A 17404-nucleotide genomic window follows, 5' to 3' on the forward strand; every position below is an offset into this window, starting at 1 on the left:
GATACCAATTAGACACTTTCATATTGTGTTGCATGTTGGATCAAAATCTGACTACTTTTCTGCGTTTATAATTCCATCAAATTTGCCAAGATCTTCAACACCACTGGCTGAAATGCAGCTCAGAGCCTGCAGTGAGTTTTATAGATGGCTGGAGACGCTCACTGTTGTACCGTTCTCCTGTGCTACATACATACATACATACATACATACATACATACATACATACATACATACATACTGATGATCATTAGAAGCGAAACAAATCAAATTTGGATTCATCACTGCATAAGACTCATCAACACTCATTTTCAGTCCAGTTCTTGTGTAATTTGGCATACCTCAACTTTTTCTCCCTGCTTCCCTTCCTTAAGAACGGCTTCATGACAGCCACACTTCCACTGAGACCATTTCTGATGAGGCTTCAGTGAACAGTAGACGGATCAACTAAAGGGCATCTCTCAGGCCTTTTTTTGGATTCTCTCAATTTCTTAAAGACATGACTTTCAGAAACCGTGCATCTGCTGTAGATAGTCCTCCATTTCCCTAGTTTCCTTTTTTTTTTTTTTTTTTTTAAGGACAGCACATTATGTCACGAGGTGCCACATTTTTGATTAATACCTTTTGTTTTTGAGAATCACCTTGTTTGTGGACAAATGTATTTTTTTGTTAACTTAGGTATTTTTTTTTTTTTTAAATTCAATGAAATGAGAACAACATTTTTGTGACAGTAATACAAATATTAAATTCTTAAGTGTTTCTTTTTATGTTTCAGTGACTCATACCTCAGTGTTAATCGGCTGAATAAATAAATAAAGAAAACAAATGTTCAGACACAAGAACTGGACAGAAAATGAGTGAGAAAACCCCCGATACAAACCGTGGACAACATTTCTAAAGTCTGAAGAATTATTAAGGATGACTTGATATATAAATAAATAATAGTTACAAGACAGTCTGATTCCTTGAAAGCAAAAAATAAAGAAATAAAAGTTAACCAAAGACTTTTTTCATACTCTAAAGCAGCACAGAAAACCATCAAATGCGGAATTTCTACTCCACTGCATTTCACAACAAATGCTGGAGTGAGTTTGTAAAATCCAGCAGACTCAACCGCTGGTTCTTAATCTTTCTGTCCTGTGAGCGCCATCTGTAGTCGGTTCTCCTTTTAACCCTACAAAGCCCGAACCATGAAAGTTCCCAGAAAAAAGTTCCCACTTTTTAAACGTATTTATTTTACTGGAGCCTTTATTAAATCGTGTGACAAAAGTAAAAATGAATAAAAATAAATTACATATAAATGTACACGACTCATTTTTGCGACAGTCGGTGTTTTTGTGCACTTATGGGGGACAAAAATCACGTTATACGGTTAACAGGTCTGAGTTCCTGCAACACAGAAAATAGATCAACACTAAATAATAATAGCCAATAATTTACAAAAATGTAAAAGTATTTTACAGTGTGGTGTGATGTTCTGAATTTCAAAGCTGTTCCAAGATGGATTATCAATTTTTCCCCTTCAAAACAAAAACAACAAAAAAGGACTGCTTTGTCCGGGTGCCAGGGGACGTCCTGATTGGCCAGGGAATCACAGTTTTCTTAAAATACCACAGTGTCTGCACATATAAGAGGAAAGTTTCAAACATTTTTTTTGATGATTGCACTTTAATTCATCACCGCTCATTCTGCGTCCTGTCTGACGGGTTATTTTTTTAGGGCTCTTTTCACCAAATATAACCCGCCTCGGTCGTTTGTCATCGCGTCACAACAGGTAACATTATCCCATTTAGCCTTTTCCTCTTCCTCACTGGCTGGGTCGGAGGAGAGGTGTGGGGTTTGGGGCTATAAAAGGAGGGACGGTCACAAGTGCCTGACACTCATCTTCGGTCTGCTGAGGTAAGAGATGAAGACGCCTTTTCTTTTCACCTCACAGGGGGCTGCTTTAAATACTCACGATAGAACTTCTTTAAAACTTAAGAAAAAAGAACATTTGATTGCCTTTTTAAAAAAGCACGAGCAATGTCTGATCGTTTGCAACCAATGCTTATTCGTTAGGTGGAAACAACGGCGACAAAAATGACTATTTGGTGCAACTTGTGTAAATGTCACGTCAGTACTCCTTGCACTTCCCACCATCTGCCCGCGGATCACCGGAGCCCAGTCTACAGGAGGTTCAGGTCAGTGATAACTCTTCTTTCCCCTCCTCTCTGCTCCACGTCCTCTAGCGGCTGAATCAGCGCACGGCTGCTGGGAAAATTTGGAATCAGCTGTGCGTTATAGTGCATGCACGACGGGGAGCACTTAATCCCCTCCCATGTCTACAGCCTAGTAGCTTATTATTTGTGATACATACTAATCCAGCCTTGCACATGATGCCGCCAAAATTATGCTGAATCAAAGAAAACTCTTTCAAAGTGATTCTTTTAATATACATATATACAGGAAATATGGTTCTGAATATAACATAATAATGGAAATTCATAGTGTGTCCATTTGAAAGGTTATAACACATAAGCTAAGTCCAGATAACTGCCCTAAAAAGTCCAGTTGTGGATCTCTGATTAACTCACTGGGATACATTGTGATATAATTCTCCTTTTGTGGCACTTTCTGAGAGCTTGTGACGTGGGGCACCCCACTCAGAGGACACCCACTTTATAAGGCAATGAAGGGAGCATCAGAAGCCCAGCCTTCCCTGTGTGACGCCCACGCTGAAGCCTTGGCAGCTATAAAAACCCCAGGCTCTCCGTGGATGGGTCCAGACAGATACTGATCACGCAAAGTCTATCGAGAGCCCTCATTTCTGTTGGAGACGCACAACAGCCTCTCATATCAGCAGTTTCCATAGGAACCCTTGATATTCAAAGTCAGCTTTGGCTTGTGGGGAAGAGATATCAGGCGGGGTGAACTGTGGAAAAAAGAGGCAGGATCAGTTCAGAAAACTCTGTTAGGTTTTTGTTTTTTTACTCTACACTTGCCACTTAGACATCTTTTTTTTTTTTTTTTTTTTTGAAATGCGAGTGATGAAATAGACAAAAGTTCGGGCTCACCGGATTTACTACTTTAGTTTTCAGTCCAGCCTTCTGACCTCAGTGACCATGGTCTCTCACAGATCCACCAAAGGGGCATCCAAAGCTCGACGGGACCACATCAATCATGAGATCAAGAACATGCGTGCTCTGCTGCCCATCACCCTGGAGGACCAGGAGCGACTCTCGTACCTTCACTCCATGGCCGTCATCTGCACCTACATCAAAAAGTCTGTTCTCTTCCAGGGTAAGTTTTCATACTGCAGTCATCCTTTAATGCCTTTGAACTTTTAATCTGCATTCAGCCTGCATCGCTGTCAAACAAAATGGGACTGAGCATGAAGGCCTCTAGGGACCATATCAAAAAGTAACAGATGTGATAACCCGCAGAGATGCATGCTGTATAAGCAAGGCTGAACTCACTCTTTCCTCTCTAAGGGCTCCCAGCTGGAGAGCGATCACACTGCTCTCTGCCACATGAGGTCTTTCTTCAAGCCTTGCACGGTTTCATCCTCGTCTCCACCGCACAGGGCAGGCTGGTGTATGTGTCAGAAAATGTAGCCGAGTATCTCGGGGTTTCCATGGTGAGCCTTTTTGTTAGCTACATTGTGTTTTCAGGTGTAATGTTGCAGCACTTTTAGTTTCTGAATCTTTGGGAGCTAATGGGAAATTGTGTAACTTTCCCAGGTAGACGTGCTGCAGGGAGACACGATATATGATATGGTGGAACACTCTGATGTCGACATTGTTAAATCAAACCTGGACCTTGAAAACAACTCAATGTCAGGTAAGAAAGATTTGGAATTCAGTTTAAAATGATATGTATGGCATTTGAAACGATTATAGTGTTATCACATGCTGGTTGCTGGTACTGTCACAGATATTTCTACTGTGAGGAAAAAAAGTAAGCCGGTTTCCTTGGAAATTCAACTTGGTTTGATGCAAATCCAGTGAGGACACTAAAGAGGTTTCAGATCTGCAGAAAATGCCAAATTTGTGAAATGTGCTACTGATGCAAAATCCCCCAAATGCCCCACAAAGCCCTTATTTTAGCCATTTTATTCATAGTGAGTTTTAAAACTTGCCCAACCTCTTTTTTACAAACATGAAAGACTAAACTGTTACGTTTTCTTTCCCCAGAGCGGAGCTTTATATGTTGCATGAAAACCTCCAAGACCTTTAAGTTGCAACATGGCAGCTGTTCCTCTATACTGGTCAGAGGAAGCTTCCAGTTCTTCCCTCAACCCTATGCATGCTCCCCTACCACTACAACCAGCGAGCCACTGTTCGTGGCTCTCTGCACCCCAACAGTGAACTGCCTGAGGAGCACCGACTCTCACTTCTGTCACAGCTTCAACAGCACACATGGACTGGATATGAGCTTTATGAAGCTGTCAGATAGGTACAATTGCACAACTTCTTCTGTGAGCAGGCATAATGAACGTTTTCCTGTTTATTGACATTTTGATTTTCCTTTTTAGCGTTTCTCCTTTGTTGGGGTATTCAGCAGAGGAAATGATTGGTCGATCATGGTACAGCCTCGTCCATCCTGAAGATCTGTCGCTGAGTGCAGATTCTCACAGAAGTTTGAGTAAGTGAACAACAGCCTTTAAGACAAAGAGACAGCTAAATGTTAGGATTTCAGTATTCACTGGCACATTAAATAGCTGTTGTCATCTATTCACAGCACACTGAGCACTTTAGCTTTCAGTTGTTGAATGATATGAAATAGTAAATATTAAGACTGTTTAGCATCATTCTCTTTGAATGCAGTTCTTTAGTTCAGCACGTTACATATTTATTTTAGCGTGTGCGATACGTTTGAGGTTTTATGTGCACGGTTATAACCATGAACATTTCCTCCAGTGCACTCAGATGACGGCTTCCAGGTGGAAATGGTGCTGAGACTCCAGCGCATGGATCTGTCGTGGTGCTGGATCTATAGTCGAGCCACCAAAGTCTCTGGGGAATGCCAGACCATCAGCTGCACCAACTTCATCATCAGGTATTATGACCTCCTCTGGAAAAACTGAGCACATGTTTCAGTGTTTTCCCAGTAAAGACGCTGACTTGTTGCACGTTGTGTTCCTGCAGTGAAACTGAGGCCAGATTTCTTCAGAAGAAAATCAGCAGCATGGCCTTCAAACCAGCATTTCTGCCAAATTCCTACCACTGTGCTCAACACCCTCAAAGCTCCAACAATAAAAGTCAGAGGACACCCAACAGCCAGAGTGAGGAGCCTGGTGCCAGAGATACGAGGGAGTCTGAGCACAACACAGACTGTGTGGTGAGCGGCTCTTCCCCGAGCTCACCTGCCCTTCTGGGTGATAGCCCTGCTGTCCTCATCCCTCCATACAGCCCCGCCTCCTCCAGCTCCTCTCTGCAGCAGGAGGAGCTCAGCCATGACATTCTGATGGATGTGCATGTATGCACAGATCAGTGGCTGTGCTCCCCTGAGGCCTCTCCCTCCCATTATTCCTACCCAGAGACTGGGCTCACCTGTCACCATTCACCCTCAGACTCCCTCCCTGCAGCCACTCAAACCTTTGACCAGCCATCCTTTGGCACGCTCAGTGGCCACACTCCACCCACCTCATCATCGCCATCCTGTGATTTCAGAGATTATACATCTGACGCTCGCTTAGTTCCAGACTGTCTCTCTGTGTCCGACATGTGTGAGAGCCCAGCGGACTGTGCTCTGCATCCAGATGATTTCGGCCTTCTGTTGCAGCCACAAGAGGGCAGCGTTGTCCAACTGCATCATGATGCTCCTGACTTATCCACACATACCAGTATTTTTAATCCCAGCCAGTCTCCCACATCCCTAGAGCCTAACCAGTATAGCGAAAGTGAGCAGGTGGAGATCAGTATTCTGGCCCAGCAGATCTCCTCGCTGGCCAGCAGGTTTGACCGGCATCACACTGTGAATCCCTATCAGCATGTGGTCCAAACTACAGCCACCAACACGATGCCCTCAGCCTGTGACTGGCCCCCTAATTCTCCTCCCCCCTCAGTTCGTCTTCCCAATCCTGCGCTGGTTCTTGATGTTGCCATGTTTGACAGCTTCATGAAAGATCTGAACATGTTCACAAGAAAAGGCAGCACATTGAGCGATACCAACTACCAGCAGGGCTTAGTGTGCAGCAGGAACGGGCACCATCCCCATCAGGAGCAGCAGGAGCACATTGGCTTCATTGCAGAGGAGCTGCTGGCTGCAGAGCACTTCACCGTGGGCAGCATCGCCATAGATCCCATCAGTATGCAGCTGGGATGCCATGATCAAACCACTGGGTTGCTTCAACATCATCTCTACTAAACAGTCCACCCTAATGAGATGGCACATGACAGTTGTCGGGTACAGATGGTGCTGAGACTCCAGTTCGTGGATCTGTCATGGTGCCGGATCTATAGTGGAGACAAAGAGTGAGTGACAGATCAGCTGCCTTGCATGGCTTCACCCTCATCACCAGCACACAGGGCACGCTGGTCTGTGCTTGAGAACGTGTAGCTGAATATCTCGGGCTTTCCACGGTGAGCCCTTTTGTGAATTACATTGTCATTTTCAGGTGTAATGTTGCAGCAGTGATGGATTTTGAATCTGTTAGAACTAACACCAACTATGACACTTTCGCAGATGTATGTACTGCGAGGAGACACGTTATGACATGGTGGGATGTTCCGATACTGAGATTGTTAAATCAAACCTGGACATCGAAAGCAACATATTATCAGGTAACCAAAATTTCAAATGATGCGCGGCATTTAAAATGACTGTATAAAACGATCCCCCTCTTTTTGCTGTAATATTACTGACATTGCTGCTGTAGGTGGAAAAAATGAGCCAGTTTCCCCTGAAATCTGCTTATGAAATCCATTACTGATGCAGCATTGTGCTACAAAGCCCTTATTTTAAGTGAATTTCTTCCATTTAATTCATAGTTGGTTTTAAAACTCGGCAAAACTAGTCTTAAATGTTTTAACAAACATGAAAGACTAAACTGACGTGTTTTCTTTCCTCAGAGCGGAGTTTTATATGTTGCATGAAATCCTCCAAGACCTTTAAGTTGCAACATGGCAGCTGTTCCTCTATACTGGTCAGAGTTGAGGGAAGATCTGGAAGCTTCCTCTGTGTGTCCTTCCTTACCACCACCACCACCACTGAGCCACTGTTTGTCACTGTCTGCACCCTAGCAGTGAACTGCCTGAGGAGCACGGACTCTCATGGACTGGATATGAGCTTTATGAAGCTGTCAGATGGGTACAATTGCACAACTTCTTCTGTGAGCAGGAATAATCAGCATTTTTCTGTTTATTGACATTTTGATTTTCCTTTTTAGCGTTTCTCCTTTGTTGGGGTATTCAGCAGAGGAAATGATTGGTCGATCATGGTACAGCCTCGTCCATCCTGAAGATCTGTCGCTGAGTGCAGATTCTCACAGAAGTTTGAGTAAGTGAACAACAGCCTTTAAGACAAAGAGACAGCTAAATGTTAGGATTTCAGTATTCACTGGCACATTAAATAGCTGTTGTCATCTATTCACAGCACACTGAGCACTTTAGCTTTCAGTTGTTGAATGATATGAAATAGTAAATATTAAGACTGTTTAGCATCATTCTCTTTGAATGCAGTTCTTTAGTTCAGCACGTTACATATTTATTTTAGCGTGTGCGATACGTTTGAGGTTTTGTGTGCACGGTTATAACCATGAACATTTCCTCCAGTGCACTCAGATGACGGCTTCCAGGTGGAAATGGTGCTGAGACTCCAGCGCATGGATCTGTCGTGGTGCTGGATCTACAGTCGAGCCACCAAAGTCTCTGGGGAATGCCAGACCATCAGCTGCACCAACTTCATCATCAGGTATTATGACCTCCTCTGGAAAAACTGAGCACATGTTTCAGTGTTTTCCCAGTAAAGACGCTGACTTGTTGCACGTTGTGTTACTGCAGTGAAACTGAGGCCAGATTTCTTCAGAAGAAAATCAGCAGCATGGCCTTCAAACCAGCATTTCTGCCAAATTCCTACCACTGTGCTCAACACCCTCAAAGCTCCAACAATAAAAGGCAGAGGACACCCAACAGCCAGAGTGAGGAGCCTGGTGCCAGAGATATGAGGGAGTCTGAGCACGACACAGACTGTGTGGTGAGCGGCTCTTCCCCGAGCTCACCTGCCCTTCTGGGTGATAGCCCTGCTGTCCTCATCCCTCCATACAGCCCCGCCTCCTCCAGCTCCTCTCTGCAGCAGGAGGAGCTCAGCCATGACATTCTGATGGATGTGCATGTATGCACAGATCAGCGGCTGTGCACCCCTGAGGCCTCTACCTCCCATTATTCCTACCCAGACACAGAGCTTGCTGTAGCCACTCAAACCTTTGGCATGCTCAGTGGCCACTCTCCATTTATCTCCTAATCTCCGACTAATTATTTCAGAGCGTGTACATTCTCAATTCTGATGCTCGCCTTGTTCCAGACTGCTCATTTGTATCCGACACGTGTGAGAGCCCAGCGGACAATTTCGACCTTCAGGTTAAGCCACAAGGAAGCAGCGTTGACCAACTGCATCGTGATCCATACGTACCAGTCTCTTTAATCCCAACCAGTATCTCACATCCATAGAGCCTGACAGCAGAGAAACCAGTATTCTGGCTTAGCAGTACGGCTTAGTGTGCAGGATATATGGGCCCCATCCCCATCAGGAGCAGCAAGAGCACACTGGCTTCATTGCAGAGGAGCTGCTGGCTGCAGAGCACTTCACGTGCAGCATCACCATAGATCCCATCAGTATGCAGCTGGGACGCCATGATCAAACCACTGGGTTGCATCAACTCAATTCACCAGCTATATGCAAAGCAGCATTCAGCAAGGTACTTTCTACTAAACAGTCCACCTATTTATTGATTTGCTGCTTTGGTATGTAAGCTTTAGAGATATTTAATTAATGTCTAATTTTATTTTCTGTCTTTCTTTAGGTGGCGCTTGCTGAAGAAAACCCGTCCTGAAATAAGTCTGAGACTTAACTGGACGACCACTTGTATGACATATTGTCATAAACCTCCACTGGATTTAAAGGCGAGTGTGAGTAAAGACAACTAAAGGACATCTTCTCAGATGTTATTTTCATATGCAACACTTTCCCATCCTGAAAAGCTTAGTTAAAGCTCATGTAGACATTCTTTTATTTTTCCTTTCTGCAATTTTGTCAGCTGGGTTTTATGTTACACTGATGTCTTAATTTGAGAAAAAGTACTTTTTAAGAATCTGACAGCATTTACACTGACATAGATCCGTTTATCTTCTAATATTGTGACAACATTTTAAAAATGAGCACCTAGTGCCATTGTCACTGCAAATATCAGCAGTTTCCATAGGAACCCTTGATATTCAAAGTCATCACCTTCCCACAAGCTAACGCTATAAGGCAGGGTGAGCCATGAAAAAGAGGCTGCATGAGTTCAGGCCAATTACTCTTTTTTTTCTTGCAATTAGATTTTCATTTTAAAAAAAAGCGCACTACACTTGGCAGTTACACATCAGAATGATCTTTAAATGCAAGTGTGGAAATAGACAAAAGTTCGGGCTCACCGGATTTACTACTTTAGTTTTCAGTTCAGCCTTCTGACCTCAGTGACCATGGTCTCTCACAGATCCACCAAAGGGGCATCCAAAGCTCGACGGGACCACATCAATCATGAGATCAAGAACATGCGTGCTCTGCTGCCCATCACCCTGGAGGACCAGGAGCGACTCTCGTACCTTCACTCCATGGCCATCATCTGCACCTACATCAGGAAGTCTGTCCGGGGTAAGTTTTCATACTGCAGTCATCCTTTAATGCCTTTGAACTTTTAATCTGCATTCAGCCTGCATCGCTGTCAAACAAAATGGGACTAAATCTTCAGTACCCTTGAGACCAAATCAAAAAGTAACAGATGTGATAACCCGCAGAGATGCATGCTATATAAGCAAGGCTGAACTCACTCTTTCCTCTCTAAGGGCTCCCAGCTGGAGAGCGATCACACTGCTCTCTGCCACATGAGGTCTTTCTTCAAGCCTTGCACGGCTTCATCCTCGTCTCCACCGCACAGGGCAGGCTGGTGTATGTGTCAGAAAATGTAGCCGAGTATCTTGGGGTTTCCATGGTGAGCCTTTTTGTTAGCTACATTGTGTTTTCAGGTGTAATGTTGCAGCACTTTTAGTTTCTGAATCTTTGGGAGCTAATGGAAAATATTGTCTTTTCCCCCAGCTAGATGCACTGCAGGGAGATGCAGTATAAGACATGGACTCCAGTGCATGGATCTGTCATGGTGCTGGATCTATAGTTGAGCCATATGGAGAGTGCCAGCCCATTAGCTGGAGCAGGAGGAGGTCAGCCATGACATTCTGATGGATGAGCATGCATGCACAGATCAGGGGCTGTGCTCTACTCTCTGCTCAGAGACCGAGCTCACCTGTCACCATTCACCCTCAGACTCCCTCCCTGCAGCCACTCAAACCTTTGACCAGCCATCCTTTGGCACGCTCAGTGGCCACACTCCACCCACCTCATCATCGCCATCCTGTGATTTCAGAGATGATACATCTGACGCTCGCTTAGTTCCAGACTGTCTCTCTGTGTCCGACATGTGTGAGAGCCCAGCGGACTGTGCTCTGCATCCAGATGATTTCGGCCTTCTGTTGCAGCCACTTTGAGGCAGCTTTGTCCAACTGCATCATGATGCTCCTGACTTATCCACACATACCAATCTTCTACAGCCACAGAAGCTGGTTCTTGATGTTGGCATGTTAGACAGCTTCATTAAAGATCTAAACATGTTCACAAGGAAAAGCAGCATATTGAGCAATACTAGCTACCATCTAGCAGCAGTGTATAACAGGAATGGGGCCCCATCAGAAGCTGCTGGCTGCAGAGCACTTCACCGTGCAGCATCACCATAGATCCCATCAGTATGCAGCTGGGACGCCATGATCAAACCACTGGGTTGCATCAACTCAATTCACCAGCTATATGCAAAGCAGCATTCAGCAAGGTACTTTCTACTAAACAGTCCACCTATTTATTGATTTGCTGCTTTGGTATGTAAGCTTTAGAGATATTTAATTAATGTCTAATTTCATTTGTATGACATATTGTCATAAACCTCCACTGGATTTAAAGAAGAGTGTGAGTAAAGACAACTAAAGGACATCTTCTCAGATGTTATTTTTTATAAGAAACTTATTCCTGAATGTAGAGCTAAAGCTCATGTAGATTTTGTTTTCCTTGGGCTTCACTCAAAGTATTGACAGGTGTCACAATCCTGTAGGTAGCAAACTGAAATGTCATATGTGCCACCAGCTACAGGCTGAGACATCCGTCATCTTCTATTCTTCTGATACATCAAGAAAACAAATATCAGTAAAAGACATTTCAAGGAAACCTTCACTAAAATGTCGTGTCTGCAAGCAACTTATGTGGGTTTTATACTGTCCCAACACTATGGATAAAACCTGCTGTCAGCTGAGTTTTGTTTTGCTAAAGTCTTTTTTTTCATAAAAATGTACTTGAAAAACAAAATAAAAGTAAGTGAGATCATTCACCCTGCTTTATCGCCATAGTTTTTAACACAAATTGGGTTTTTTTTTTCTTTGTATGCCATTAAAACTTTCATACTGTCATAGTTAAAGATGTTAGACAAGATGAAGCTACCTCAGTGGTACAGCTAAATCCATTCAAAGTCTGAATTTTGTGCCTTAAATTGTGTTATTCCCTGCATATTCAGAACTCTGAGTCATTCCTGCGGTTTGCTTCAGAAATATTTGAAATGTAAATAAATCTAAAGAAAATCAGAGGCTTTGTTGTTTATTCATTATAACACAGAGTTAATAAAGAGGACTGCCCACGTTCTCTATAAGGTTTTGCTGAATGCGGTTAAGGGGCCTATAGTAGATATTTAAGAGGTAATATATAAAAACGTTGAAACTTTATTTTTAATGACAGAAAGACGTTGTGTGCACATTACTGAGATGTCCTCTTACACATCACAGGTCGCCCTTCTTTATTATCAGAGCTGCCTGGGGTAGCTGGACGCTTGCAGTGACCTGAGTGAACCAAAAGCTTTGTGTTGTAAAAGATACTGAAGCACCCTTTACAGCTGGAAAGACTGTTGATTTGGAGGTCCATCACCAGAAATGACCTTTCATACTACACTTTATTATGTAAGCCATCATTATAAAATATTGACTAGTGCAGGCACAAAACACATCTTTATGGAATAACAGTTATTTATCACAAGAGGGCCTACTGAGTACTTTGTAGCCAATCAGACCACAGCACATTGTCTACTGGGCTCTTCGGGGCTCCATTGATTTTTACATCTTGTGGGCAGTGACACCAACAAGAGCACATAAACTGTGCACAGTGAAATCAGTTACGGATTTAGGTTGATGTGCAGAGTCGATGAATAAATGCGCATTTAGGCGACTGATGGATCGCGGAGGTTAAAAGCAGAAAAGATTTGCATGCATGCACAAACGTAGGGGAGAAAGCTCGCGGGGAGGCACTACAGGCATGCAGCTAATACAGTGTTCATGTTTCTGTCATGAGACTTAGAATCACCACTAGATGGAGTGATAACTCCAACACCTTTGTCTTAACACAGACACTACGTGCTGTTGGTGTGACACTACTTAAATAAGCAAATAAAGAGGAGTGTGCGTGTCTCTGTGTGTGAGTGTGTATGGCAATGAGAGCACAGAAGGACATCAGTTCGGTCCATTCATGAGCAAAGAGTCCAGATGCCGAGCGTTATCCACGGAGACCCAATTAAGAGGGATGTCTGTTGAAGGGTACAATGGCAAATAAAGTTCCTAACAAGTCTCCACATCTGCTGTGCTCCAGTCTCCCCGCATCACTCAGCAGCACCTGAAACATCAGTGATTTCCCCGAGGCACGGTGACACTAACATCGCGGCTTTGGCGCATTTGTCCACACCAAGGAGACTGCAAAAAATATAAACCCTTTTCATTTCACCGACACACACAATGAACACTCCAAGCATTCCCATGTCTCTGCAGATTACACAGCTCAGCAGTAAAGTCAGTTTGGCACTCTTCCGTCGCTGTGGTTACACACTTCCAATAAGCTCAGGCTGTGCGCTCTGTTTTTATTCCATCTGTAAAAATCGTCACAAACAACATTATTTTTATATTATTATTATTATTATTATTATATTATATATAAAAGGGAGATGCAGTTGTAATATTAGATTAGTGTCTCATTGTGTGAGGGGAAATAGTGATGCAAAGTAATGGCACACGCTGATGATGTCAAAGCAGAAGCGAGAGAGATGAAAAATCAAGACGCAAACACGCATATACAGACACAGGCTATAAGCAGGGACGCACTCACTTTATCTATAACTCGGATCACTTAATCACATAGGCCACCCTGCTATCTCTCTGATATTAAATTAAGATGAAGAGTGGTGAAATTAACAGAATCCATGCCTCACAGGAGTGGTGAAGTAATGTAGGTGTCTGGCAGTGGAAGTGAAAGATGAAACACGTTCGGGGGATGCTGTGATTCATATCTAGGATCTGAGAGTGTTACTGAGGCTGGAGGTACCGCACGGTGGAACTGACAAAAGAGAAACGGAGGCAAAACTGTCATCTGCCTTACTTCAGTAGCTCATAAAGTGCTTTCTCAGGTGGATGGCTGGAGGGCGGATGCTTGGAGGCGGGTAGGCGCAGGGGTGCATTTGAACAAAGCAACTCATGGATGGGATTCGTCTCCAATCCGTGCCTCCCACAGAAAGCCAGTTTCTCATATCCCCCCTCACCTGTGGCTTCTCACAATAATTGCCTCGTTTGCTTGCAAAAGAAAAAAAAAACTCTCCAAATTGAAACTCTAGCTGATTCCAGGAAACAGGGCCTCAGGTGGCATGGCCGTGTCTTCGTTTATTTACAGGCTTTATGCTTTTATTGTTGCTGCAACCAACGCTCGAGAGCTCTGTATTGGAAGCTTATCTCTGGCAATACGTGTATTTTGAAATAGATGAGGATGTGGCGAGCCACCCAGCTACGATGATTTGTCCATTTTGCTCTGGGATTGTTTGGCAGATGGAAACGGTGACACAAACCGAAGCCACCAAGGTCACAGAGAGGTGCTGCAAGCTGTCTTGAGGGACACCCGTGCCGTTATTACGTGTTAACCCGAAACTGGCTTTTTATTCTAGTCTAATTTATTTTCTCTTCGTCTCCATGTACGAAGCAGCTTGCTATTGTTTTGACTACATCACATTTTCATCTATAACACTGTTGCCCCATATTTCAAAAAGAGGCAAAATCACCTGACTGGTCCTGGTTCAGTCACAGGCAGCACACTGACACTGTAACTGGGTTAAACAAAAATACTCAAAATAGACCGCAGCCTGTTCCTTCAGCACTCCCCTCCCGTTTGTCCTGTTGCTATGCCTGAAACCACAGCTCTGATTCAACACTGGATCCCAGTCATGAACAGTCAACATATCCTGCTGATATTCAACAGAGAAAGGCCAACCAGCCGGGGAGCAGAATACAAATGGCGGCCTAACAGTGGATCCTACTTGCATATGAATGATTGTTTCATTTTCTACTGTTCTCTTTCAGGGAAGAGTTTGCTGCTCGAGGCAGAGCACCTGTCCTCAGAGGAGAGATAAGCATCCCATGGCGGCAAGATTTGATAAACATCTTATTCTTTGTTGATGGAAATTCTTGTGTACTAAAAAATAAAAATAGTTCTCAAAAAAATTCCATTAGGGAATTTAGAATACATGCATAGATAGTGTATAGTGCTTTACAGCAGTCCCGTGGAACAGATTTCCACGGGTTTAAATTTAAGCTCTTTACTGTGCAGAAGCAATACTACTGGTATTAGGGAGGTAAGGTCTCCTGGTATATTCTGTATTTACCTCCAAAAACTCAGACTCAAGCATTCAGAAAAGCAATGATCTGTGCAGGAATTTCAATACACATTTGCTCATAGGTGGATCTCCACGATACAGTCTGATTTTCCGAGCAGCACCGTTGTCCTTGCAGTAATGTGGATGTTTGAAGTAAGCGATGAAGACGCTGGTAATGCTTGTAATTTTCCGCATGTGCACCACGCGTATTATATATGTACACAGGGCATGCATGATTAACGAGTTTATCCCTCTACCTCTTCACAATCTCAGGGGTCGAAGTAAATAAACATGAAAGAGTGCATTTTTTGCAGGGTTCACAGAAGCTTGAAAGATGATTTTAAAAGCAGTTAAATGTGATGCAATTAGAGCCTTAACATGAGCTAGTTCATTTTTAATAAGAGTTGAATAAAAAAAAGGAGTCAAAGTAAAAAAAATAAAATAAATAACTCATGCATAGCTAAATGTATTTAATCAAATAATGCAAATCAGTTTCATAAAAGAGTTACTGTGGACAAATTTATATAGTGCTGATTAAGAGTAATCAGACTACTTTCAGTGATGTTGAATTTATTCATAAACAGGTGGAATGAGTTAGTATATTAAGCTGTGCACAAAACCAGTAACTTTCCGAAGTTCCGAAGGAGTAGCTCCTATGGCAGGTTAAGCTGTTGCAGAGATTGGGTGTAATCACTGTAAAATCTCAATTTTTGTGTCTGGGGTATCTAAGATAATCTGACTGATTAGATGTAGCTCTCTAACTAGGGAATGAAAATGCAAGAGTTTGGCCAAATATGGTAGTGTCATCACCTTTTAAAAAAAGAAAAACACAGCCAGCGTTGATAATATAATTGCTGAAACACAAGTGCAGGTTAGTTAATGAAGTCATATTGGGATGGATGGAAAAGACTGAAGTGGAAGCATGCTGGCAGCAGGAAAACTGATGGTGTGGATCGTGGGCAGAATGGGATCCAGGGACCTGGAAGTTAAACTACATTGGAGAAGCAGACGGGTACTAGAAGGACTGTGATTCAAGCAAACACAGGAGCAGAAGACAAAATGATAAGAGCTCAGATGATGGCAAGAAACGTGACAGACTGCACAAGCAGAGTCTATGTGCTGGTATGTGCTAGGGGGAAGAGCAGAGTATTTGAAGCAGGCTTGATGATTGTGATGTAGTGCAGCTGCTGATTCTCTCCTCCAGCTCGAACACACCTGTCTTCACTCCTACAATCAAGCGCACAGATGAGAGAGAGAGGAACTCCAGGCAAGCGTGGAGGAAGTGGAGGCAGAGGATGTAACAATAAAACCTTAAAATCAATCCTGAAACAGACAGGAAGCCAGTGGAGGGAGGATAGCACTGGTGCCTCATGGTCATACTCTTGTTGTAAAATGAGCAGCCATGTTTTGTGTCACCTGTAGACAGTAGGGAAATCATTACTTTGCACTTACACACACAGGATTACAGAATTTCACCTCTGTGAAAAGTCTTAACAGAAAACAGCAGCGCTGACAAGTGATCTGATCTGTTTATTGACTTTGAAGGAGGTATTGCAGATCATGCCAAGGATTTTCACAGAATATCGATCGCATGAGGCCAAAGGGCCAAAAATCAGACAATATATCAGATCAAATAAGGAAAAAGCTCTAGCTGTTGATGAACACAACACTAGAGTTTTAAAAAAGGTCATCTGCTTGTTTTCTGCTTATGTGTTTACTGCTTTAAAAGGCCATAAACTAAAGCTGAAAACATCAGACAGTGTTTGTGAAACATAAAGCCCTCTTAGCTAATGCAGCTACAATAGTTAGAAGGTCCCAAGGCCCAAAAAAGCTGCACAGTGTTGCTACTCCCTCTTCACCCACGACTGCAGACCTGCTGATGGTTCCAACACCATCATTAAGTTTGCAGATGACACCACGGTGATTGGCCTCATCAGTGACAATGATGAGGCCGCCTACAGGGAGGAGGTGGATCGTCTGGCTGAGTGGTGCGACAGAAACAACCTGCTGCTTAACACCGAGAAGACCAAGGAGCTCATCGTGGACTACAGGAGGAATGCTGACCCACATCCACCCATCCACATTAAGGGGACGGCTGTGGAGCGTGTGAGCAGCTTCAAGTTCCTGGGAGTCCACATCTCCGAGGATCTCACCTGGACGACCAACTGCTCCAAGCTGGTCAAGAAGGCTCACCAGCGCCTCTTCTTCTTGAGACTCTGAGGAAGAACCACCTGTCCTCAGACATCCTGGTGAACTTCTATCGCTGCACCATCGAGAGCATCCTGACCAACTGTATAACAGTCTGGTACGGGAACTGCTCTGCCTCGGACCGGAAGGCGTTGCAGAGGGTCGTGAAAACTGCCCAGCGCATCGCCGGAGCACCACTTCCTGCCATAAAAGACATCTACAGGAAGCGGTGTCTGAAAAGGGCTGGGAAAATCATCAAAGACCCCAGTC

At 43.7% G+C, this 17404-nt stretch overlaps 2 protein-coding genes across 2 annotated transcripts; both read left to right on the forward strand.

Moving 5' to 3' along the window:
- Positions 1–2061: 2061 nt before the first annotated feature.
- npas4l (neuronal PAS domain protein 4 like) lies at positions 2062–7146 on the forward strand. The gene is made up of 10 exons (XM_014409970.3): positions 2062–2177; positions 3113–3276; positions 3468–3613; positions 3717–3816; positions 4170–4431; positions 4511–4620; positions 4896–5034; positions 5124–6560; positions 6664–6761; positions 7050–7146. The coding sequence occupies exons 1-8, from the start codon at positions 2077–2079 to the stop codon at positions 6343–6345; spliced, it is 2244 nt and encodes a 747-aa protein (XP_014265456.3). The 5' UTR covers positions 2062–2076; the 3' UTR covers positions 6346–6560; positions 6664–6761; positions 7050–7146.
- A 173-nt stretch (positions 7147–7319) lies between these two features.
- Positions 7320–11838, forward strand: LOC143421814 (uncharacterized). The gene is made up of 7 exons (XM_076891849.1): positions 7320–7476; positions 7752–7890; positions 7980–8893; positions 8999–9104; positions 9674–9831; positions 10023–10168; positions 10273–11838. The coding sequence occupies exons 1-3, from the start codon at positions 7401–7403 to the stop codon at positions 8437–8439; spliced, it is 675 nt and encodes a 224-aa protein (XP_076747964.1). The 5' UTR covers positions 7320–7400; the 3' UTR covers positions 8440–8893; positions 8999–9104; positions 9674–9831; positions 10023–10168; positions 10273–11838.
- The last annotated feature ends 5566 nt before the right edge of the window (positions 11839–17404 follow it).

This window comes from Maylandia zebra, linkage group LG13 (genome assembly GCF_041146795.1).
Source record: "Maylandia zebra isolate NMK-2024a linkage group LG13, Mzebra_GT3a, whole genome shotgun sequence".
Lineage (NCBI taxonomy): Eukaryota > Metazoa > Chordata > Actinopteri > Cichliformes > Cichlidae > Maylandia > Maylandia zebra.

What these genes read in the sequence shown, in the direction of transcription:
- npas4l (XM_014409970.3), top strand. Translation starts at nt 2,077, where the DNA reads ATGACTATTTGGTGCAACTTGTGTAAATGTCACGTCAGTACTCCTTGC. An exon ending in CCAGTCTACAGGAGGTTCAG is followed by an intron (nt 2,178 to 3,112) that starts GTCAGTGATAAC and finishes GGTCTCTCACAG; the next exon opens with ATCCACCAAAGGGGCATCCA. An exon ending in TTTATGAAGCTGTCAGATAG is followed by an intron (nt 4,432 to 4,510) that starts GTACAATTGCAC and finishes TTTCCTTTTTAG; the next exon opens with CGTTTCTCCTTTGTTGGGGT.
- LOC143421814 (XM_076891849.1), top strand. Translation starts at nt 7,401, where the DNA reads ATGATTGGTCGATCATGGTACAGCCTCGTCCATCCTGAAGATCTGTCG. An exon ending in AGATTCTCACAGAAGTTTGA is followed by an intron (nt 7,477 to 7,751) that starts GTAAGTGAACAA and finishes CATTTCCTCCAG; the next exon opens with TGCACTCAGATGACGGCTTC. An exon ending in TGCACCAACTTCATCATCAG is followed by an intron (nt 7,891 to 7,979) that starts GTATTATGACCT and finishes GTGTTACTGCAG; the next exon opens with TGAAACTGAGGCCAGATTTC.